Here is a 25,652-nt window from a genome sequence, read left to right on the forward strand (position 1 = left end):
GCTGTGAAAGAGTGCAGTTTACGTAAGAAGCAGGGATGGGAAGTCAGTGCTTGTTTTGAGATACTAAAGAGCTTCTCAGTGCATTTCGTATAAAATGGCGCTCTTCAGACTTCAAACACACTTCTGGTGGCACATTTCTGTGGCACTCTTTTAAGTGTCTGAGGACAACCAGAGGCTAAGACCTTTGCAGAAATGGCCGAGAGTCTGAACCATTATGGAGCTGTGACATCCACAGAAAATAGGCTGGTATGCTTACAAATCCAGAGACAGGAGAAGGATTTGGTCACTTCATTTGAACTTTGGGGTGAGTAGGAAAGAGCTGTACTAAATAAAATGTATTTTGTTATTAATATTAATGACAACAAACAGGAAATCATGTGAGTGGTCTAACATAACGGTGTCACTATGTTTTTGAAACAGGAACAGCAGAGTTGGATCAAGATTGAATGTGCCAGAGGTCGTACAGCATGACAGTGTCATCAAGGTCTTCCAGAGGCATGTGGCGGATTGGTATTGGCGTACACAGCAGTGGCACATTGGGTAAAAGCCTTCAACGAAGGTCGCCAAACTGTGGCAGACATGCATCGGGCAGGTTGTCCTAACATCTGTGAAGTAGTAGTGCATGCTGTTGCCGCATTAGTGGACAGTGATCGATGCCATACGATTCATGAGCTCACCCACGAAACCAGATTAGCACATACGACTGTGCTTTGCATCCTGAAGGAATGCCTGGGTATGCAAAAAATTGCATCACAATGGGTTCCACATGACTCGACAGAAATGCAGAAATGGACGCATTACTGTGCTGCTCGGATGGACTTGGAGCACTATGAACACGAAGGAGAGGCTTTCTTGCACCACATCGTAACACTGAATGAGACATGGGCCACATTGTATGAGCCAAAACTGAAACGCCAATCCAATGAATGGAGTCAATATGGGACACCGTGAAAGTCTAAGGTGCATCAGAGCCCCAGTATGGTGAAAGTTATGGTTATTTTTGTGTTCAATTGTGATGGTGTTATCTAAATGCATTACATTCCTCCATGGCAGACCGTCAATGCGCAGTATTACTGTTCATTTTTGGAGCGTCACCTGTGACCAGCTTTGCAAAATAAGCGGTGACACTCTCTGCGCAACCCACGCATCATTTTGCATGACAATGTGTGGGTGCATACAGTGCAAGCTATGGCTGCTCTGTTTGGTCGATGTGACTGGAAAGTACTGTACCATCCATCATATACTCCTTGGATGTAAGTCCTTGTGACTGATTTGATTCCAAAGATGAAGGAACCACTCAGTGGCATTCGCTTCAGAACTGTTCCAGAGATTCGACAGGCAGTAGACCACTCCATTTACACCATCAACAGAACAGGTTCTGCTAACGGTATAATACGCCTGCCACATAGCTGGCAATGGGTTCTACACAACGCTGGTGACTACTTCGAAGGACAGTAACAGGTGCAAACATGTAACTCATTTGTATCGGGTGTGAATAAAGAGCCGCCACTATTTAAATTCCAACCCTTGTATTTGAAAGCGGACATGAGTAAACTATTTGCTCCTTTTCTTTGTAGGTTACTACAGTTACATGACTAATAAAGACAGTGTATTAGTATCATTTATTGGAGGTAAGATTTTAAAAAAAGAAATTACATTAGGTGTAAAACCTATCCATTCTTTACAAGGTGACATATTCACACTTCAATGATGCTCTTCACACACCACAATTTTATTTGTTTGATGAAGCCAGCATGGCTAAGGATTTTGATTGCACCGTCATATGTAATACGAGGGCAGATCAAATATAAATGGGATTTTATTTTTTATTTAAATTCATTTATCGAAAAATTCAAGGCAATTATAATTTAGTTTCCCACATAGTCTCCTGCTTTGGAAATGCATTTGTCCCAGTGTATGGGGCAGCTTTTTGATGCCCTTGTCATAAAAAGAACTGGGTCGTGTCACCAGCCAGTTGCACATGAAGTTTTCCACACTTTCGTCATCTTCAAATCGTCGCCCTCTTAGAGCTTCTTTAAGCAGTCTGCATAAATGGAAATTGCAGGATGATAAGTCCGGACTGTGAGGAGAATGATCAAGTGTAGTCCAGTGCATTTACTGTAGCTTGGAGACAGACAAAGCTGCCATATGGGGTCTCGCATTGTCGTGGAAGAGGATGACCTGTTGAATCGATTGGTCTCACCTTTGGCGGTGGTATGCAATTATTGCCTTGTTCAACAGTTCGCAGTAATAAGCAGCATTGATTGTGTGTGGCTCATGCAAAATATCAGTCAGCAAAATGCCTCGCTGATCGAAAAAACTGGTTGAAAGAAACTTGCCAGCTGACAGTCGAGTCTTGGCTTTCACTGGTGCCGCCTCCCCTTTCCTCCGCCACTCCTTACTGGCTTGCTTGTTTGGATTCTGGAGTGTAGTGGTGAACCCATGTTTCGTCACAGGTGACGATCCGACTCAAAAATGCATCACATTCTTCCACAAACCTTACTTAAGCCTCTGACAGATCTCCAAATGTCTAAACTTCAGATATTCGGTAAAAAATGGAACTGTAGGTTGTTGGTGATGATTGCTTGACAGCTCTCACAACTGATTCCAACTTTTTGTGCAATTTCTGATACTCTTGCCCGCCGATCATCGTCAATAATGTCTTTAACCATACAAATGTTTTTGTTTGTAATTCTGGTCCAAGGACGGCAATCATGTTGCTGATTTTCCACACGTTCTCCTTCCTTGAACTTTTTATGCCAGGCAAACACATGTGTCCTTGATAATGTTTTATCACTGAACTGTGCATTCAATCTTTGGCAAATTTCCCCCGTTGTAACTCCTTCACGAGCAAGAAATATGATAACTATGCATTGCGCAATCAAGGGGTGCACCTTTTGCTCAGACATCATGAGCGTTACTGACGAAATGTCGGGAAATATCTAACAGCATGCTCTCCTCACTTGTAACGGTCCCGTCTAAGCACAGCAGAAGTGTGGGGCCAGTCCTACCAACAGTTGATGTTCAGGAACAAAAATCCCATTTCTATTTGATCCCCCCCCCCCCTTTCCCCGTCGTAGCATGATATGTATAATGCAACATGTTTTTAGTCAGGTCTGAAGATGATCATTCTGACTGAAATTAATAACCCCATTACAAATAAAAATTGTGATCTAAGACTGGAATTACACTAAAATAGATCTTTTCATAGTATTGCCATGTATGGAAGTGAAACTTGGATGATAAACAATTTAGATACAAAGAGAGTAGAAGCTTTTGAAATGTGCTGCTACAGAACAATGTTGAAGATTAGATGGGTCGATCATGTAACTAATGAGGAAGTACTGAATAAAATTGGGGAGACAAGAAATTCTTGGCACAACTTGACCAAAAGAAGGGATCAGTTGATAGGACACATTCTGAGACATAAAGAGATCACCAATTTAGTATTGGAGGGAAGTGTGGTGGGTAAAAATCATAGGGGGAGACCAAGAGATGAAGCAGTAAGCAGATACAGAAAGATGTAGGTTGCTGTAGCTATTCAGAGATGAAGAGGCTCAATAGAGTACAGGGAGGATAGAGTAGCATGGAGAGCTGCATCAAATCAGTATTCAGATTGAAGACCACAACAACACAAAAATGGTACCTATGAGATCTTTTTAACTTTATGCAAACACTTCCTGACCTACCTCCATCTCCTCTGTCTTCATATACAAAAAGTATAAAATTTATTTACTCACCTTGCTATTACAGCTTCGGAGGAGTCAGGTCACAGTTTTGAAGAACATGTGCCGTAGACTGAAGATGCTGTAATGTTTATTTTATTTATGAAGTATACAAAAGATTAAAAATGAAACATTGCACAAAATAAACAAAACAGTCATCCATTTAACATCCACAAGTATTCTGACTCTGGAGATTTTCTTTTAATAGTTCCTGTAGTCAGGTTCTCATGTTAACATTGTAAAAGTTAGAAAAAAATGTTCTTGCACAAAAGAAATTCGATGTTGAAGGATGCACTAGAATGTAATACAGAGATTATTGAGTGCAGGATTTGTAATGTATCGCCTTCCTTCACATTTATGGGTTTTGTTATTTTAAATTTTTACATGAAAATAAAATGTTATTGAAGGAAGAATGTATTCCAAAGCTGAAAGGGAAAGAAAACATATAATCATAAAATTTACAAGGAAGTATTAGCTTTGTTACTCTTTTTCTTATGGCATAAAATGATTTTTATTCGTGTGTGTTTACTTTCACGCTCATGCAAAAATTAGCTTCAGGCCAAACAGTCATCATTAGAAAGCAGTGAGCTTGGCAATGAGAAACCCTGTTATTGTTGACTGTTAATGCAAATCATAGTCAAGACTTAATTTTAAAACAGGCAGCATGGTCAACTTACGAAAGTTGAAATGGGAAAAGGATAGTGCACGATCATCGCATCACTGAACTGACTACTTCCAGCTAATTTACAGACCAAAAATTATACAAAGCACCAAAGGTACCAAAATCAGAAAATAATTCAATTAACATTATTATTTAACACGGAGTACAAGTCACATGAATGATACAACTTTATGTGACAGATTCTTGAAGAAGAAGAAGAAGTGGAAGGAAGGAAGGTATATCAGTTCTATTAGTTTAACAAACAGGGGTCGAAAATGTCTTTCACAAATAATTCGCACACAAAGATGAACTTGATTTTCGGAAACGTAGTCTTATTCTAACATTAAAATGTCAAGATCAGTTGGGGTGTCTACTTGAAATGAAATTTGTTGTACAGTCCCTTGAATATTGTTGTACAGCCCCCTTGAATAGTGAAGACAATGTCTATTATAGTACGTTGATACACTATTCACTCAGGAGTTTTAACAGTCAACATGCAAGAATACAACCATGTAGCTATTGTAAAAGGAACATGGATAATTTTTGTTAATACAATTGTCTTCTTCTATAACAATAATGGTTTGTTGAAAGTAGTTCAGTAAACCAGTATAGTAAGGAATGAGTTCTGCGTCATGATGTTCATGCAAATGTTAATGGAGTTTACTGCAGAGTAGCAGTGGGCAAGTATTTCTCTGCTAGATGTTGGTGACGGAGGTGGCAAAGAAGGCAACCAGTCAGCTGATACAACACTTCATTAATGAACACAAACAAATATCTTTCAGCACAACTGAAATAGACAGACTTCAGATGACAGGAGGTGATCCTTGGACTCCATCACACCAGTATAGTCATGCTGATGCCGGCATTTCATGTGGACAGTAGAGGTGTCCCAGCTACCACAGCATGCTGCAGATGGTGGCTGATGGCTGACAGCTATGAGATAGTGGCATGGCAGCAAGATGATGTTCCAGTGCCTGGGTTGGACAGTCAGACAGCAGTCATTGGTTTGTGGCTCAGGGGAGGCAGTGTCATAGATAGGGTGACAACAGAGACAGCCTGTGCATCATCAGATGGCATAGCTGTGATGACTTGCTGATGGGCTGGTTGTGGTAGTTTAGGTCCTGTTTTCACATGCTGACAGTTGCAGAAGGTCTCCTGTATTGAGACCACATCAGAACAACTGGAGCAATGTCGATCTCCTGGTGGGATGTAGTCGGCAGGTTGGTCAATCATGTGGCAGGAGTGCATGTGACATCCCTCACATGGAAGTGCTGGCTGCAGAAGCTGTGTTGGCTGATGCAGCTGACGTGGCAGGGATTCATACTTTCTTGATGCACAACAGTCCACACAGCTGCTTAAACAATTCAGACATTAAGTTTGTGCCTTGGCCTGTCTTTATGGCTTCTGATGTGTCGAATTTCAATAGCCAACCATTAACAAAAGCTTGAGCACTGTGTCTGCTTGATGGTTTGATATGGCTTTAAATGATGATTGAAAATACTACAGTCCTCTATGTTTCATGCACATAAGGATCATGAGAATAACATAAGAATAATTACCACATGCATAGAAGCATTCAAACAATCATTCTTTCCACACACCATATGTGAATGGAACATGAAGAAACCCTAATAACTGGTGCATTGGGATGGACCCTCTGCCATGCACCTCATGGTGGTTTGCTGAGAATAGATGTGATGTAGATGGCCAGGTAATGTGAAAAAGATCAGTTATGGTTAGTACAAATCAGTTTCCCACTGGTGTTTGGGCAAAAGGGCCAAGGACATTGAGGTCGATTAATTGAAAAGGTTTCTCTGCCTCAGGTAGTCTGTTCAGTGGTATTCGCTAATGACTCAGTTTGGCTCTTTGAGTGTAAGGAATGCAAAGTTCTTTATGAGCATTCAACATATTGCTTCCTCTGTGGCCACCAGTAATTTTCCACAATGTGGCAGTCCATGGTTCATTGTCCACTATGCCCAGCTAGATGGAATCATGGGCTTGGTTCAACACTTCATCCACAAAGATATGACGGCTGCATCATCTTTGCTTGTAAAGCAGTATGTCCTCAGAGCTGAACTGCCCATTTTGCATATCGCTGATAATTGGGGTCAGTGGCCTGAGCTCTGCACCTCTCTTCTGTGCTTATTTGATGCATTCTATGGTGTGTACCTTGGACCTAATCCGTCAGCATAGCCATGAGACTTCCCTGAACAATACACTACATAAAGATCAAATTTACCAAGTCCTAAGGTCTAGTGGATTAGCCTACTGGTTTGATCCTTTAATCCTGAAAGCCATTTTAATGCAGTGTGATCTTTTATGACCTTAAAATGCCTCCCATACAGATAGAAATGAAAATACATGATCCCAAAAATTAGTGCCAGCATTTTCTTTTCTGTTCCCCCAGCGGTATCCTTACCTTGTTGTTATGGTGGGGCTTGGGTGGTCAAATGATCGTGAGAGCTATGCCAGCAGTAGCTTAGCTACCGGTAGGGCCTCCCAAGCTGGACAGGGCAAAGGTGATGATACAGACTAATTGGGATACCCTGGTTCTCCAGGTTGGGGGTTGAGTGTGGGGCTAACAATATCACCTCGTAAAACCAGTTGTGTTACAAAAGTCAGAGAGAAGCCTCGGGTACAGAACAGACAGCCAATACAACGAATCAAGCATAGAAAAGGACTACGATTTGGAACATGGAACATACAGTCTCTGAACAAACCGGGGTTGGAAATAACTTCAGTTAGAGAATTGGAAAAGCAGAAAACACTGGTGGTTGCCTTGCAGGAAGTTCAGTGGGAAGGTACAAGGACAATAGATTTTGAAAATTACATAATATTCTTTGGGGATGAAGTCAAGCACAGTTTTGAAACTGGTTTCTGTTTTAAATAAGGCATTTTACCAATGGTAAAGAATTTTATGGCAGTGAACACATGAATCTCAGTTCTAACTTTATCAGTGAAAAACCAACAACTTTGTGAACTGTCATGCACCAACAGAGGAAAGTGAAGATCAAGTAAAGGATATATTCCATGAAGAGCTGGAAGATGTTATGGATTCCATCCCTAAAAACAGCTGCAGAATTCTCATCAGGGATTTTAATGCCAAGATTGGAAAGGAGACCAGCTTTACTCCCAAATTAGGTCTTCACTGTTGTTGTTGTTGTTGTTGTTGTTGTGGTCTTCAGTCCTGAGACTGGTTTGATGCAGCTCTCCATGCTAGTCTATCCTGTGCAAGCTTCTTCATCTCCCAGTACTTACTGCAACCTACATCCTTCTGAATCTGCTTAGTGTATTCATCTCTTGGTCTCCCTCTACGATTTTTACCTTCCACACTGCCCTCCAATGCTAAATTTGTGATACCTTGATGCCTCAGAACATGTTCTACCAACTGGTCACTTCTTCTTGTCACTTTGTGCCACAAACTCCTCTTCTCCCCAATTCTATTCAATACCTCCTCATTAGTTATGTGATCTAACCATCTAATCTTCAGCATTCTTCTGTAGCACCACATTTCGAAAACTTCTATTCTCTTCTTGTCCAAACTATTTATCGTCCATGTTTCACTTCCATACATGGCTACACTCCATACAAATACTTTCAGAAACAACTTCCTGACACTTAAATCTATACTTGATGTTAACAAATTACTATTCTTCAGAAATGCTTTCCTTGCCATTGCCAGTCTACATTTTATGTCCTCCCTACTTTGACCATCATCAGTTATTTTGCTCCCCAAATAGCAAAACTCCTTTACTACTATAAGTGTCTCATTTCCTAATCTAATTCCCTCAGCATCACCCGGCATAATTCGACTACATTCCATTATCCTCGTTTTGCTTGTGTTGATGTTCATCTTATATCCTCCATTAAAGACACTTTCCATTCTGTTCAACTGCTCTTCCAAGTCCTTTGCTGTCTCTGACAGAATTACAATGTCATCGATGAACCTCAAAGTTTTTATTTCTTCTTTGTGGATTGTAATACCTACTCCAAATTTTTCTTTTGTTTCCTTAATATACAGATTGAATAACATCGCGGATAGGCTACAGCCCTGTCTCACTCCCTTCCCCACCACTGGTTCCCTTTCATGCCCCTTGACTCTTACAACTGCCATCTGGTTTCTGCTGTACAAATTGTAAACAGCCTTTCGCTCCCTGTATTTTACCCCCGCCACCTTTAGAATTTGAAAGAGAGTATTCCAGTCAACATTGTCAAAAGCTTTCTCTAAGTCTACAAATGCTAGAAATGTAGGTTTGCCTTTCCTTAATCTTTCTTCTAAGATGAGTCAGAGTCAGTATTGCCTCACATGTTTCAATATTTCTACGGAATCCAAACCGATCTTCTCCGAGGTCAGTTTCTACCAGTTTTTCCATACGTCTGTAAAGAATTTGCGTTAGTATTTTGTAGCTGTGACTTATTAAACTGATAGTTTGGTAATTTTCAGATCTGTCAACACCTGCCTTCTTTGGGATTGGAATTATTATATTCTTTTTGAAGTCTGAGGTTTTTTCGCCTGTCTCATACGTCTTGCTCAACAGATGGTAGAGTTTTGTCAGGACTGGCTCTCCTAAGGCCGTCAGTAGTTCTAATGAAATATTGTCTACTCCCGGGGCCTTGTCTCAACTCAGGTCTTTCAGTGCTCTGTCAAACTCTTCACGCAATATCGTATCTCCCATTTCATCTTCATCTACATCCTCTTCCATTTCCATAATATTGTCCTCAAGTACATCGCCCTTGTATAGACCCTCTATATACCCCTTCCACCTTTCTGCTTTCCCTTCTTTGCTTAGAACTGGGTTTCCACCTGAGGTCTTGACATTCATCCCTGCTTAGCCATTTTGCTCTTCCTGTCGATCTCATTTTTGAGACGTTTGCATTCCTTTTTGCCTGTTTCATTTACTGTGTTTTTATATTTTCTCCTTATCAATTAAATTCAATATTTCTTCTGTTACCCAAGGATTTCTACTAGCCCTCGTCTTTTTACGTACTTGTTCCTCTGCTGCCTTCACTACTTCATCCCTCAAAGCTACCCATTCTTCTTCTACTGTATTTCTTTGCCCCATTCCTGTCAATTGTTCCCTTATGCTCTCCCTGAAACTCTGTACAACCTCTGGTTTAGTCAGTTTATCCAGGTCTCATCTCCTTAAATTCCCACCTTTTTGCAGTTTCTTCAGTTTTAATCTACAGTTCATAACCAATACATTGTGGTCAGAGTCCACATCTGCCCCTGGGAATGTCTTACAATTTAATACCTGGTTCCTAAATCTCTGTCTTACCATTACATAATCTATCTGACACCTAGTATCTCCAAGATTTTTCCATGCGTACAACCTTCTTTTATGATTCTTGAACCAAGTGTTAGCTATGATTAAGTTGTGCTCTGTGCAAAATTCTACCAGACAGCTTCCTCTTTCATTTCTTACCCCAAATCCATATTCACCTACTATGTTTCCTTCTCTCCCTTTTCCTACTCTCGAATTCCAGTCACCCATGACTATTAAATTTTTGTCTCCCTTCACTACCTGAATAATTTATTTTATCTCATCATACATTTCAACAATTTCTTCATCATCTGCAGGGCTAGTTGGCATATAAACTTGTACTACTGTAGTAGGCGTGGGCTTTGTGTCTATCTTGGCCACAATAGTGCGTTCACTATGCTGTTTGTAGTAGCTTACCCGCACTCCTATTTTTTTATTCATTATTAAACCTACTCCTGTATTATGCCTGTAGGCCTTCATAGTCTGCATGAAAATAATGACGACAATAGAATAAGGCTAATTATCTTTGCTACGTCCAAGGGCATGTTTATCACTAGCACCAACTTCCCACACAGACAGGTTCACAAAGGAACATGGGTATCCCCAGATGGGAAAACAGTCCACCAAATAGACTACATAACACTTAACACAGAAGCCAGGCATTGGATTATGGAAGTAAGAAATTCCTTTGGGGCTGAGTGTGGTTCCGACCATTTCTTGGTTAAAAGTCAACTTAGGAGTCGCTCTGAAACCAAACAAAGAAGTAAACTAAAGAAGGTGGCATGCTTAGAAATAGAAAAAGTAGCACAGGAAGAAACCAGAAATAAACTTCAAGTTGAGATCAGGAATCATTTTATAGTACTGCTGGAAAGAGAGGACTCAAATGTAAATCAGCAATGGGAATAAATTGGAAATGTGGTTACAAAGGCTGCAGGAGCAGTCATTAAAAAAAGAGTGGCGAGGAAGAAGCAATGGTTCAATGAGGTCTTTGAAGAGGCGGTCAACAGGAGAAAAGAAGCCCGTGACAAGTGGTTACAGTCAGCAACTGATCAGGGCACTGAGACAGAATTTGACAGAGTCTGAAAACAAACACAAGCAGTATTGTGGAGAGAAAAGAGGAAGTTCATGAGTGGGGTTATTACAGAAGCAGAAGAAGACTTCCAGGGAAGGATGGTGAAGAACATGTACAGAAACATCAACTATCTGAGGAAATCCTATAAACCCACTGAGAAATTCATAAAAAATGCCAAAGGAGAGATGCTAACTAATGAATATCAAATTGCAAAGAGATGGGAAGAATATTTCAGTGACTTCTTAAATTGTGAAGATCCAACGACACTCTTTAACTTTCCCCTACCACAGACAGCAGACCCTGAATACCTACCTCCAACTATAGAAGAGATCAGGGAGCAGATAAAAGGCTTCAAAAGGACAGAAGCCCAGGATAAGATGGGATCCACACTGAAATAATTCGGGAAGCGAGTGAATACCTTGTTGCGAGGATTCACAAATTAATAGAGACCATTTGGAACACTGAAAACATTCCAGAAGACTAGAGGAATGTACTAATCTTTACCACCCACAAGAAGAATGACTGAATGGCATGTGAAAACTACCGTGGTATCGCTCTGCTCAATATCTGTTACAAGATCTTCTCAAATTGTCTTCTAGATCGAATCCAACCAGTGGCAGACACCATTATTGGAGAATATCAAGTAGGATTTCATCACAGGAGATCCACTATTGACAAAATCTTTGTCCTATGCCAGATCATAGAAAGAAGGTGGGAGTTTGGCCAAGAACTATACATGCTGTTTGTCGACTTCAGAAAAACATACGATTGCATTCATCAGGAAAGTATGATGAGGTGTCTGGAAGAGACATTAGAGAAGGTAATGTGAGAGATGTCATCTGATGAACTCTGAGGAGCCCACACCAGGGATGTGAACATCAAGTACCTCAGATTTGCTGATGATATAGTGCTGCTGTCTTGGTCACAAGAAGAATTAGGGGAAACGGCTGACATTCTGGAAACAACAGTGAGGAAAATTGGACTTCAAATTAATTGTGACAAGGCGGAACACATGGTTCTGCACTGTAGACATAATGAAAGTCAAGAACCACTTCCACCCTTACAGGCAACTGAAGGTTCTTATTGTCAAGTCAGGGAGTTCAAATATCTGGGTGCAGTATTCAGAGATGAACCATCCAGTAAAATGGAAATACAGGCAAGACTACAGGCAGGTAATAACTGTTACCACAGCCTTAATGCTCTCCTCAAAACCGGAAGTTTGTCAAGATGTTTCAAAATAAACATCTACAAAACACTCCTACAGCCAGTAGTATATGGATGTGCCACCTGGAGTACAACCAAGGAAGATTTGAACAGACTGATGATATTTGAAAGGAAAGTCCTTGGAAGATTTTTGGACCAGTTTATGACAATGAGAGTGAACAATGGAGGATTTGTCACAATACGGAGTTGTATGATATTTACAAAGAGACGAACATCGTGGCTATAATGAAGACATGACGACTCCAGTGGGCAGGGCATGTTGCTTGAATGCAGGACAATAAATGGCTGAAAACTGTACTCAACACCAAGCCAACCAGCAGAAGGTCTGTAGAAAGACCTAGAACTCGATGGAGTGACTGCGTATCCAAAGATCTTCAGAGAGTGGGACTGCTGGAAGGATGGCAGAAAGAAGCTGAAACAGGCTGAAGTGGAGGCAATCTCTCAAAGCAGCGCGAGGTCCATTGGGCCTGATAGTGTAAAGTAAGTAAGTAATTCCTTTCTGTAGCTGAGTAGTTTTCTTCTGCTTTATTAGATGCCTGGAGGCATGGGCTGTTGGGTGTTCCTTCCTATCCACCTCTTGGGTCAGGACACAGCTGAGGGCATGGTTGCTCAAATCACAGGACAAGATAAACAGTTTTTGATACAATGGAAAAATGAGAACAGGATTCAGGTCAATAAACCCTTTAACTGTTGAGAAGCTTCTTGACAGTCTGGAGTCTAACTGAATTTTACACCTTCTTACAGCAAAATCGTAGACGGAGACCAAGAGATGAATACACTAAGCAGATTCAGAAGGATGTAGGCTGCTGTACATACTGCAGCAAAATCGTAGACGGAGACCAAGAGATGAATACACTAAGCAGATTCAGAAGGATGTAGGCTGCTGTACATACTGGGAGATGAAGCAGCTTGCACAGGATAGAGTAGCATGGAGAGCGGCATCAAACCAGTCTCAGGACTGAAGACAACAACAACAACAGCAAATCTATAAGAGGTCTTGCTACCTCTGCAAAGAAATTTGTGATCCCAAGACGTGACTGAACTTCTTTTACTGTGCTAGTCATTGGTATACTTTTACCACTTACACAAGCCAAGGGTTGGTGCATACTCCATCCTGGCCAATAATGTGACCTAAATAGCGGAGCACCTGCAGTACGAAGTGACACTTTTCTAAGCTGAGAGTCAGCCACGCCACACGCAACTATTCAAATACTTCATGTTCCGCTGGATGTTCTTGGATTGTACTATTATTTTACCTAGATACACTAGTCGCTGCTTCAGTTTCAGGCCACATAGAACTCCATCTAACAAGCACTGGAAAGATGCCAGCACATTTTTCAGACTGAAAGGCAGGTGGATTAGGTGGTGGTGGGTGTTGTCCCAGGTGGGATGGGTAGAAGGAGAGAGTGGCGGGAGACAGAGGGGGGGCTTGGGGCTGAGTGGCTAGTGACCCAGTGGGGTGGCAGCCAGTTTTCCTGCTATGAATGGGGGAGGAAGGGGTGGCAGGAGCGCAGGCTAGACTTGAGATGCACAGGTGTCGGAGAAAGTAGGGAGTGGTGTATGCTAAAGGTGACATCAGGACATGCATTTGGGAAGGAGTTACAGGATAGAGGAAGGGGAAACCAGTGGGTGGAGGATGTGGGGACAGTGGGTAACTGGACACTGATGTCAGGATGATTACAGGAATCAAGGATGTGTTGCAGTGATAACTTCCATCTGCATAGTTCAGAGAAGCTGGCGGTGGAGTGCATATTATTTGAGATTTTCTTTCCTGAGGTGCTTCTCCATGATTTTCTTCTTCTTCACTTTCAGTGACAACTTAATTACTTGTTCCATAAATCTCATCATAAAGGAGTATCTTCAAGAACATGGAAAAAGTCAAGTTATACATGAATAAGCAGCAGCAGCCACTACAGGCAACTTCTGTACAGCATGCTAACAACAAATTATGACTATTATAAATCTGCTCATACTGAAGATCATGGCAATTACTTCTAGGTTACTTTATAAACGTATTTGTGGTGAAAAAATGTATCTCCATTGTTATTCAATCTTTACAATGAGCAAACTGTGAAGGAAACCTAGGGGAAAATTGGGAAGTGAATTAAAGTTCAGAGAGAAGATATAAAGAAATTGAGGTTTAATTGTGACATTGTAATTCTATCAGGGATGGCAAAGAACTTGGAAGATTAACTGATCTGAATGGACAGGGTCTTGAAAAGAGGTTAGAAAGGGAACATCAACAGAAGTAAATCAAGTGTGATGAAATGTAATCGAATTATATCAGGGGAAGTTGAGAGAATCATATTAGGAAATGAGACACTAAAAGTAGAAGATGAGTTTTGCTGTTTGTTAAAGTGACCTTTTGGTTTTTGGTGATAAGATACAACTCCATCCACTCAATGGAACTACCTTTAACAGCATATTATTTCAGTTTCCCTAGTAGGAGTTTGTGATCTACTTAACCAAAGGCCTTGGTAAGGTCACAGAAAATGGCAACAGAGTAATTTTTCTTATTAGTTCTATGGGAACTGAATTCATTAGATCATATATTGTTTTCTGTAGAAAAACCTCCATGAAAGTCAAACTGGGCTTTGTTAAAAGTTTATTGTCAGACAAGGCAGTTCAATAACTATTGTAAGTTACATTCTCAAAAATCCTGACAACATGAGAAGGAAGAAGATGGGTCTGTAATGAGACACTTTTGTAAATTAATGTTACTACCACATACAACAGTCTTTCAGGACTCAATTCATTAAAAGATTGCAAAGGTAACTAAAGAGGGGAAGAGGGGTGGAGGCAAAAGATTTTAGTACTTTGGCTGAAGTACCATCATAGCCAGAGGAGCTACTACTGTTCAGTGACTTAATGATTTTTGTACTCTTTTACAACTGATATAGTAAATCTGTTGTTTGGTGGTGGAGTACACAATATCTGTTTAAGTAATTCTAATGGATCTGATTTTGATAGTTGGTTCTTTTCCCTTGTATTTTCAGCTACTATTAGAAAGAAGTCCTTGGTTTTAGTGCCTGATCATTTTGATTTAACATTACGTCTTGCTACTACTGTCAGCAGGAAGTTTTATATTATTTTCCTTACCAAGCTTGTTTGTTTGTTTCGTGTCTGATTATGCTCCAAATTGCATTTCCTTTACTCTCAGAATTTTCTTTATCTTTTTTGTGCACAATACTTGGTATTACTTTTTGAAGACACAGTGAAAAATTTTGCTATACCATTTGTAGAGTATTTTTAAGTACTGTTTAGAGATAATCCTCCATGATCCCAGATGTTAGCAACTCTTTCTCTTGGCCTCCACTGTAGTTGCCATTGACCATTAAAAAAGGACAATTGGACTCATAATGGTGTAAGAATATTTTTAAGAGAGAATTAAATTTCCTATTTTTTATATGTCCTTGGTAAAACTGTTCCCCCTCCATCCCTCTCCCATCCCCCTTTTTCTTTCCAACTGTCACTACAGATATTCAGTAACTTTGTCTCTCAGAAATATTTACCCCAAAAAGTTATAATCTTGCAACTTACAAGGATAGGACAGACAGTTTCATAATGAATGCTTCTGGAATCTACTCATGCAAGTAAATTCTTATCAGAAACATTCAGAGGTAAGTAAAACTGATGAAGTTTTAAATGTTTCGATGTAAACTTTCTCTTGTTTTTTACATTGTAATTTCCTTAGATGCTGGGCCATTTCTACCACTAGGCAAGACTAGGTGGCCACATAGGGCAGCAAAATATTAGGGTAAAAAAAATATTGAACAAAAAGTGAAAACATTGACAAATGAGGAGAACAAATGAAAAAGAGGAACAATTAAAACACCAAATTGTTTTCAAAAGTGTACAAAACAGTTACTTAATAAGTCTTCATTTACTTTGAAGAAAATAAACACATTGCCTCTACCTAACTCAAAACTAAAGCAGCCACTACTGAGTACAAAATGGAAACAAATATGACACTGATTCATCTATGATGAGAGTTGGAGTGGGGCAATGTGCCTGCTCGCGATCATGTTGTGACTTGATGCTATACCTCCCTCAGTCCCTCTTTCTGTTTTTGTCCCTGCAGATCATTTGTCATAGATCAGTTGAATTAAGGAGTCTCCAGAAAAGGAGGACACCTGGTCACATTAGTTTAATGAGTAAAAGTATTGAGGTTTGCACAGTTGTGCCTTTGTGTTGTTGTTGTTGTGGTCTTCAGTCCTGAGACTGGTTTGATGCAGCTCTCCATGCTACTCTATCCTGTGCAAGCTTCTTCATCTCCCAGTACTTACTGCAACCTACATCCTTCTGAATCTGCTTAGTGTATTCATCTCTTGGTCTCCCTCTACGATTTTTACCCTCCACGCTGCCCTCCAATGCTAAATTTGTGATCCCATGATGCCTCACAACATGTCCTACCAACCGATCCCTTCTTCTAGTCACGTTGTGCCACAAACTTCTCTTCTCCCCAATCCTATTCAATACCTCCTCATTAGTTACGTGATCTACCCACCTTATCTTCAGCATTCTTCTGTAGCACCACATTTCGAAAGCTTCTATTCTCTTCTTGTCCAAACTAGTTATCGTCCATGTTTCACTTCCATACATGGCTACACTCCATACAAATACTTTCAGAAACGACTTCCTGACACTTAAATCTATACTCGATGTTAACAAATTTTTCTTCTTCAGAAACGCTTTCCTTGCCATTGCCAGTCTACGTTTTATATCCTCTCTACTTCGACCATCATCCGTTATTTTACTCCCTAAATAGCAAAACTCCTTTACAACTTTAAGTGTCTCATTTCCTAATCTAATTCCCTCAGCATCACCCAATTTAATTTGACTACATTCCATTATCCTCGTTTTGCTTTTGTTGATGTTCATCTTATATCCTCCTTTCAAGACACTGTCCATTCCGTTCAACAGCTCTTCCAAGTCCTTTGCTGTCTCTGACAGAATTACAATGTCATCAGCGAACCTCAAGGTTTTTACTTCTTCTCCATGAATTTTAATACCTACTACGAATTTTTCTTTTGTTTCCTTTACTGCTTGCTCAATATACAGATTGAATAACATCGGGGAGAGGCTACAACCCTGTCTCACTCCTTTCCCAATCACTGCTTCCCTTTCATGCCCCTCGACTCTTATAACTGCCATCTGGTTTCTGTACAATTTGTAAATAGCCTTTCGCTCCCTGTATTTTACCCCTGCCACCTTCAGAATTTGAAAGAGAGTATTCCAGTTAACATTGTCAAAAGCTTTCTCTAAGTCTACAAATGCTAGAAACGTAGGTTTGCCTTTTCTTAATCTTTCTTCTAAGATAAGCTGTAAGGTTAGTATTGCCTCACGTGTTCCAACATTTCTACGGAATCCAAACTGATCTTCCCCGAGGTCGGCTTCTACCAGTTTTTCCATTCGTCTGTAAAGAATTCGCGTTAGTATTTTGCAGCTGTGACATATTAAACTGATAGTTCGGTAATTTTCACATCTGTCAACACCTGCTTTCTTTGGGATTGGAATTATTATATTCTTCTTTGTATGTAGTGGAAAATGGGGGAGATATTGGGGAGACTGATGTTAGTAAAAAAGAGGGGGTGTAACTTTTCAGTTCTCGCCTAAGGCGGCAAATCACCTAGCAACTGTGTTTAGAAGGAATAAAAGTAATTACCTAATACATGTAAATCACATTTCTCCATGAACAGATTTTTTTAATTTTTTTAACTCCCCCCCCTCCGGAACATAAAAAATCACTTGGTGGCACATATCAGTCTTACGCTTTTTAAAACAATCGGTGGAAAATTTGGGATGAAATAAAGATATGCATATTAAAGTAGACTGCTACTCATTGCTTGGGGAAGACAATGAACAGCAGACAAGCACTTATATAATAATAGAGTTTTCTGTTATATATTATATTACTGAGTTATATGTGGTGTAAACTCAAGAACATCCTTCAGAAGCCTGTTTAGGGAACTAGGGATGCTAACTACTGCTTCCCAATATATTTACTCCTTAATAAAATTTGTCATTAAAAATATCACTTTTTCAAACCAACAGCTCAATTCATGGAATCAATACTAGAAATAAGAATAATCTTCACAAGGATTTAAAGTCACTTAGTCTTGTACAAAAAGGTGTGTATTATTCAGGAACACAGATTTTCAATAACTTGCCAGCAGCCATAAAAAGCTTAACAACCAATGAAATTCAGTTTAAGAGAAGCCTAAAAGATTTATTGGTGGCCAACTCCTAATCCATTGATGAATTTCTCAGTAGAAGCAACAATTTCAGTGCAGTAATGTGTTCATTGTAAATAAGTTTTATAGTAGTTGTATTACATGTTGATTACCTTATAAATAAATAAAAACTTTTTTATTTTAAATTCAGTGCATTAGTATTTGTAAAATGACTCTTTCATATAGTGTTCATTAAAAAATGACGATCATTCCACTTGGGACCTGTGGAATGGTACATTAGCTTATTTGTTTTAGTTGTAAATATTTGTCATGAATTGTTGTTTTTCTGACATGTTCTACATCCTGGAGGATCTCCTCACTACGGATCAGTTGGAATGAAAGAAATCTAATCTAATCTACATTGATGGGAGTTATCCTTTCAACACATCCTTTGCTCACATAACCTTCCTGTTCTCAGTCTCTGCTAATCAGTGTCCCCACATGCTCTACTCAACAGTTTCCCTTGCCTCTATCGTGTCACCCCTTCCTAATCCATGCCTCCACATCGTCTTCATTGTGCACTGCATCTCACTGGCTATGGTACCATATATCACATGCCTAGCCCATACACCTGCCACCCCTCTCTCCCACATTACCAGCCAGGAAACCAGGTTTTTGCTGCCTCCCTCTGTGCCTCTAGCTTCCCAGTCCCAACCCCTCTTTCTGCTCTCAACTCTCTCATCCTCTGCCCACCATACCCGACACAACTCCCATCCCCACCCTAGTCCATCTGTCAAAATGAATCACGGCACTATGTGTCAGGTATATGGATATGAAAGATGAGAAGCAGTTCATGGTGTCTGTTGTGAGCTTCACGTAGTATACTAAATACGTGATGACCCACATTAGCTGACTGCTAAGAGTTGTTTGAGGAATTTTAGGGTGTTGGTTGATTGGACAGGATGGTTTTAAGTGGTGTGGCAGAAGTCATGAAAGTGGAAACTGTGGGTGATTATGACCTCTCAGTTTTATTTAGCGGGATTGCTGTTTTCTATCTTGATTGTTTTCAAATTCCCGCAGTGGTCGCTGAGGCACAGCTGACTTAGGCAATCAGATGTTCTGTAGAGAGGCTCACTGATCAATTGTTAGGGTGATGTTGATTTTAAATTTCTGTATGTGTTTAGTTTTCTTCATGAGGCAGAGTCTTTGGTCCGTTGTGCTTCCACCTGATTACAGTTTCCCAGATTAAGAATAAAGACACTGTAGTATTCAAACAAGTCGATTTCCAGTGGGATTGTGTAACCAGGAATTCAAGCCTGGAGCAAAGCGTATGATGCTTTTGGCTGGTTAGTATGGCCTGAAGACACACAAAATTTTTTCTCGTGCGGTGCCCCGCTGTTACTCACTGAACGCAGTTGCACAGATTTTATCCTTTAATTTGTTTGTCCTTGTGTGCGTTGCCATTTCCAAGCGTCCTTGATTTCGCTGTTTGGCGCTTAGGTGCGCTGAATTGGGTTGAAGCCGAAGTCGCTTCGTGAGTGGGTGTTGTAGACTGAATAGCTTTTGGCGGGAAAGTAGTTCCGTCGCGGGCGTCGTACCACTTGAATTCAACAGTTGTAATTGCCCTGTGGACACGAGAAAAGACGAAACGAGGTGTTGGCAGTATTTCCCGAAGAATGTAGCCAATGTTAGTTGTAGAGCCTAGTATTTGCTTCAAACTTCGAAATACAGCAAAATGCACAACCAAAACTATTCGTAACTCAAAATTACACAGTGAGCAGAATTTTGAAAACTACTACATAACTGTAGATATTGTTGTTCAGGTCTTTAATGATGCAAATAGGTGACGCAACTCGGACAAAAAATCTAGATGTATTGTTTTAGCATAAGACATATTATTTGTAAAAAGAACTTTGAACAAGATTTTATGTTTCACATTTCAGACGAAAGAATGCGACAACAAGAACTGAATCTAGAAGCTCTACTACTGTACCTATACGGTTGACGTTTAGTAGAATATGTTACCTCACCATTTTTTCATAAATCGTAAGAATAATAAGACATAACAAAAACTGTTTATGTGCTTCTTAGTAAGCCATTTTTTGAGAGTAGCCAGGACTGTGGTTGCAAATAATGGTCCTGACGGACCTTGTGATTTATTACATTGCAAGGAAGCTCTGTCGCACTAGCAACATTTATTCAGAAGAAATGTTTATATTTCTTATCCACGAAGATCGTCTCTTTTAGAAAACGTGGAACTTACTCGTCACACTCCAAGTTCAGATTACAGTGCATATTAACCTGCAAAACTATTTTTTAACTTCGACTGGAATGTCTCATGAAAGAATTTCTGCACTCGAATATAAATATATTTAAAACAGTATTCAGCAAAAGCCAATTGTTCTTCTGCATTCTCCAATTCCAATGTGGATAGGGAGGTGATGCAGCTCCACGTAGGGTTATCCCACACGGGTTCTCAGAGAGCGCAGCACTAGCCACTTTAACTTGAGAAAAATCCACACGAAAAAGTTTTTGTATTTATATCTCTGTAATTAATTAAATTTATTTCAATGCGTCTTTTGGCCTCAAAGTGGAAAGTTAACAGGGTTGCAGTTACGCAGCTGTAGCGTCCATTATGTCTCGACCATTTGGCGTACTAGCTACCATGGCTACGACAGGCTCAGACTTGCCCGGCGGTCCGTCGCTGGAGCATAGCGCCGATTGGCTTCTGCAGAAGTGGTAGTGTAGTGCTACTGTAGTGACGGGAAGGGCATATTCTTACGCGTAGCATCAGAAATTAGGTAAGCTGATGTAATACATTTGTGTTGTGAATGTGCTATAAGTAATACTGTTCCCGCACAGTGTTTGCCGCCGCATCTGTTTGTTAATAAGACAACACGTACATGAATTCAAAATCATTTGCTTAACATACACATATACCTCTTCTGGGAATAAATGTAGTGATGAGGTTTGCGTCTACGAAATTCAGAAGTTGCAAGCCTCATCTTGTCATTTTATGTTACTTGTTTCGATGGAGAGAACTTTTGTAAACGGTACGTAGATTTTGTAAAATTATGATCAACATGGTTTTTCACTATATACGAAATAATCTTTTGCCTCATTGCTTGGATTTGGACATGCATGCATTGCTAATCAAGATTCTTGTAACTATATTGCTGTACGAATGTACAGTTAATTTGCAGTGAAGAATTTGGGACTCGGATATTAAAGATGCCAACACCTTTTTTTCGCAATGTTTGAAGGTGGTCTCTCTTACTGTTCCGTGAACTTTGTATTGCTCTATGCTCATTATATCAGTTTTAAGTCCTATGTAGCTGTTTTTCTCGAAACCGAACGAGTTGGCGGAAAGAAACTGGATTCACGTGTGGGATAAGCGCTGTGCAGATTCCCCGTTCAATCGTTTAGACTTAGTAGTTTTCTAATTCAATTATGGCGAATGCTAGGATGATTCCATTTCCTTCACATCTTTGTCCAATTGTAGCTGGTACTTCTTCATGAAAACGCTTAGCGTACACAAAACCTAATCTTGTTTACCCAGTTTCCTTTCTTTCCGCGAATCATCTATCAGGTGGTTTCCGGGTGAAGCCGTTTCCCTTCTGTAACTAACCGCAGATAATCTCTATCAGGCTAGACAGTTGTTATTTTTGTGTCTCGTTCTGTAAATGCAGTGTGCTATGTGTATTAACAGGCAGAACTTTAAAAAAATTGTCATTTGCTGGTTCATTACAAGTCCGTGAAAGGACTTTTTTTCTATATTCTTCCATTGTTGTTGATAGTCTGGGTTGTTTTGCCTCATCGGGGAAAAACTGAGAATGCACGCATGCACGATTCTGTTTGATTTTAAATGGTTTGTTTCTTTCTTTTTCGATAGAGAAAGAACTATTGAATCAAAAGATGTCGATCCCGTAATACAATTTGCACAGTTTCCCCAAAAGTTGACTATCACTATCATTGTGATAATTAGAGCCCGGATTTTCATCACTACCAAATCGAAAAACCTGCATGCATTCAGGCAGTGTCATATATTTAAATATACACAGTGATATACCAGAACAATTTAAATAAGCGGTATCAAAATTCATTTCTATAATTACTTCTATTTCATTCTACAACAGCACACAACAAACAATTTTATTAGACAAAAATTTTTGTACATGAAAAAGACCTTTCTACATCACAAGACATGAAAGATGCATATTTAACTGAAGAAATGTTGGAAAAAATCAGATAAAGTCTTTTTATATTTTCGCTAAAAAATATTTTTGTCAACTTAATAAGCTCAAAATCAGGATTTCATCAGATAATTTTATTCATCGTATTTTTTTGCTGCAATCATGGCTGCAACACCCACCACTAGAAATAAGGATGATTGCAAAGATTTTTCGCCTCTTCAATAATTGCCAGATTCCATCTGTTACCTGTGGTTCCTACGCTGTTACTGCCGCAGACAAATGCGCAAAATTTGATTTGATACAAATGTGTTTTTTTTTTCACTCTGTTTTCCTAAATGCCACTTCCGCAATCTACATTAGTGGCTTAGAAAGTGTCTACAACCCAAAACCGGAAAAAAGAGCTAGTGAGCGGTAACTTGAGGCTTTTCCATAGAACGAAGCAAACAGATGATAACGTCTATAATACTACGGTAATTTGCAGTCTTTTGCCGATTTAACTTCATCAAAATTATTACAGTAGAAGATGGCAGCATTTGTCCAGGTACAATATCTGGCTAAAATAAATCTGGCAGTATATCTCTGAATTTGGCAGCACGTACATTTCCTTTATAGGTAAAAAAGATGCATGACAACTAATCGTAACAGAGTTATCAAATCTTTGTACTTTGTGCGTCCATTTACCTTGTTTTTAGAGGATGTCAGCGTCCCTATTTCAGCTACACGATGTAGAGCAGGAGTTAATATGTAACGTGCCTCAGGCTATGATAAATTATTTTCTGTCCCAGCCTTCATCCTATACGGGATAGCATCGCCTAACAACAATAGGAATTTAGTAATTCTGTTGGCACGAAGTACTGTATATTGATCGGAGCATTGCTTTATTGAGTGCGCTATGAAGTTTACAGACTGTAACAAAATTATTCATGTTATGGACTTTTGGCAATTACATATAAAAAACCTCAGTAAAAGGTGCTCTCATGGAAGATATTGCAATATATGCGCTGATGCCATAAAATGATATAATATGCGTTGTAAACGTCTAAGATGAAATCTTCGAAATATGCATTTATTCCCCAAATGGCAAACACGCATTTGCATGGAAATCCGGGCTCATGTGATAATATTTCGCTTTGCACGGAGGAAAAGTGGTTATGCTCCTAATGTGGCTGATAAGAAATAATCATGACATTAAGCAACTACCTTGCACAACCGTTGAGGCAATAACTGGTTTTTAAATCATATATGAGTATAGGGACTTAATTGGCAGTTCACTCAAGTAGAACAAATTGCTTATAACTTTTTCTGTCTGGTAGTACTTTGCACCAATTGTCGGGTAAGGCGAGAGCGGATCAATGCGATATGTGCTGTTTCCAAATTGTATTATAGAAGTTTGAATAATATTCGAAAAATCGAGAACGCCACTATAGTAGTGCACAAAGGGAGGGTTGAAGGTAGCACCAGACGCACAAAAAACAGTGATTAACGGTGGGTGGTTTCACTCACAAAAACCTTAATTTATATGAATTGATTAAATGAATCGAATATAGTATCACATTTCAAGGTTTCGTTGTGTTGGGCCTACAGTAGACGAGACGAAGACTAAATTCAAGTACCTCCTCGCAATGTTGGAAAAACAGTTTGTTGAGCCGTGAGAGCTGATATTGATCCACGGATTTCTTTTCGAACACAGTGTGTTATTTCTTTTGCCTTATTGTTTGCTATGGCTATTACAGTAACTACAGCGACATCTTTATTGCAGCCATCTCGTGATCACATTAGTCTCATACATTCACTTACACATAAAAAATAAATGATTAAAGAGACTGGAAGCTCATGCATGTGAACTTTTCTGGTGCGCAGATCATTCCTCTTATTTCTGAACGTTGTGATATCTGTGTATTGGAAAGAGACAACACAGCTGGGTTTTTAGGTGCAAATTTGTGCATTTATATTGTGTATACTGGTTCAAGAATACTGCTTCAAGTTGAGATTGCTGCACCAGGAAGGATAGCAAATAACGAAATGTTTGCTTATTGTGCGTATACAATATAGTAGGAAATAAGCATTATTAAATTTTTGGTCAGTATGAGGGTGTGCAAGGTGCAAAAATTTGCAGCACAAAACTGCCCCTATGGCAGCAACAATATGACGAAGAGAATGCGATCAATGGCAACTTTCTTTCTCCTCGGAACTTCTACAGACAAATGGTCGGCTGTCGGTCGGTGTTGCTCAAAAATAGATGTTGTCCACCGTCTTGGTGCAAACAAGCCTGTTTCCCTCCTGAAGTAAGCGATGTCGCTGTACGGACACTGCACGGTCGAGCAAACGTCTGTCCACTCTTGAGCTAATCGCGTGAGAGCATCGAGAGAGCCTTCATGCCATTAAGTATGGTCCTCCAGAACCCGGTGATTCCATATTCAATATACCAGCAGTATCACGGAACGGTAAATCGCAGTCTCGATAATTTATATGATGTTACTCTTGCCAATTTTGTGAGATTGTGCTGAAAAGCTAATCATTTACATATCCAGGCATGATGTTGCAATTTTGATGGCTAGCATTACCACAAAGTTATATAAGACGTGCTTAATCACATTTTTTCATGTTTAGGGAGTTAAAATTATTCTGAAAAGTGATTCATCACCTGTGCCATAATTCTTGTTTCTAAATTACGACCACATTTATCTTCTACACTGTTCTCTAAAGACTTCTGCCTTACCTTGAAATTAGCATCTGGAAAGGTATGCAACGAACATAACGTACTTGTCATATCATATGTAAAAAATTACTCTGTGAAGTAACTCGCGAAATCGTAACTTTGTAAAGATTTCTCGTATCTTAAAAGGAATGGCTGAGAAATTTGTCTATATTTCTATCAGTTGTGCGTTAGGGGTATTGGTTAAATGCTGAGAGTATACCCACAAGCGTGTGGCTCTACACTAGCGCTAGAAGCGGCAGCGGCATAACGTTACTGACAGTCAGCTGTCGCATACGCTACTGCCGGAGCTACCAACATTCAACCTCGTACCACACAGCTACTAGTAACAATAAGATGATGATGTTTGCCTCTAGGACTTCCACTCGCAATGCTCATGAGCGCAAGGCACTTTCCTCTTCCATGACCCCTGCCCCTGCGACAGCTGACATATCATTGGTGCGACAACAGCTTTTAATTTCCTGTACGAACTCGAAGTATCCTCTCCACCGGTAAAAGTCTTACGGTAGAAAGAATAGGGTATAATATCACGACGACGGCGACGAGGTTGTTAAGGCAGTGCTAGGATGTGCTAGAAAACATGAAATTTCCATTTAATCCTTTCCGTCGCGGCATTCGCCTTCGTAA

General features: G+C 39.8%; 1 protein-coding gene across 1 annotated transcript in view; it reads left to right on the forward strand.

Annotated features, from left to right (window-relative positions):
* The window catches only part of LOC124795733, a 300,666-nt gene that overhangs the window by 169,193 nt on the left and 105,821 nt on the right, over positions 1–25,652 (forward strand). Inside the window, exon 14 of the mRNA XM_047259816.1 lies at positions 21,106–21,169. Coding sequence (XP_047115772.1) covers positions 21,106–21,169 — 64 coding nt within the window. The remainder of the gene's footprint in view (positions 1–21,105; positions 21,170–25,652) is intronic.

Source organism: Schistocerca piceifrons, chromosome 4 (assembly GCF_021461385.2).
Source record: "Schistocerca piceifrons isolate TAMUIC-IGC-003096 chromosome 4, iqSchPice1.1, whole genome shotgun sequence".
NCBI classification, from domain to species: Eukaryota; Metazoa; Arthropoda; class Insecta; order Orthoptera; family Acrididae; genus Schistocerca; species Schistocerca piceifrons.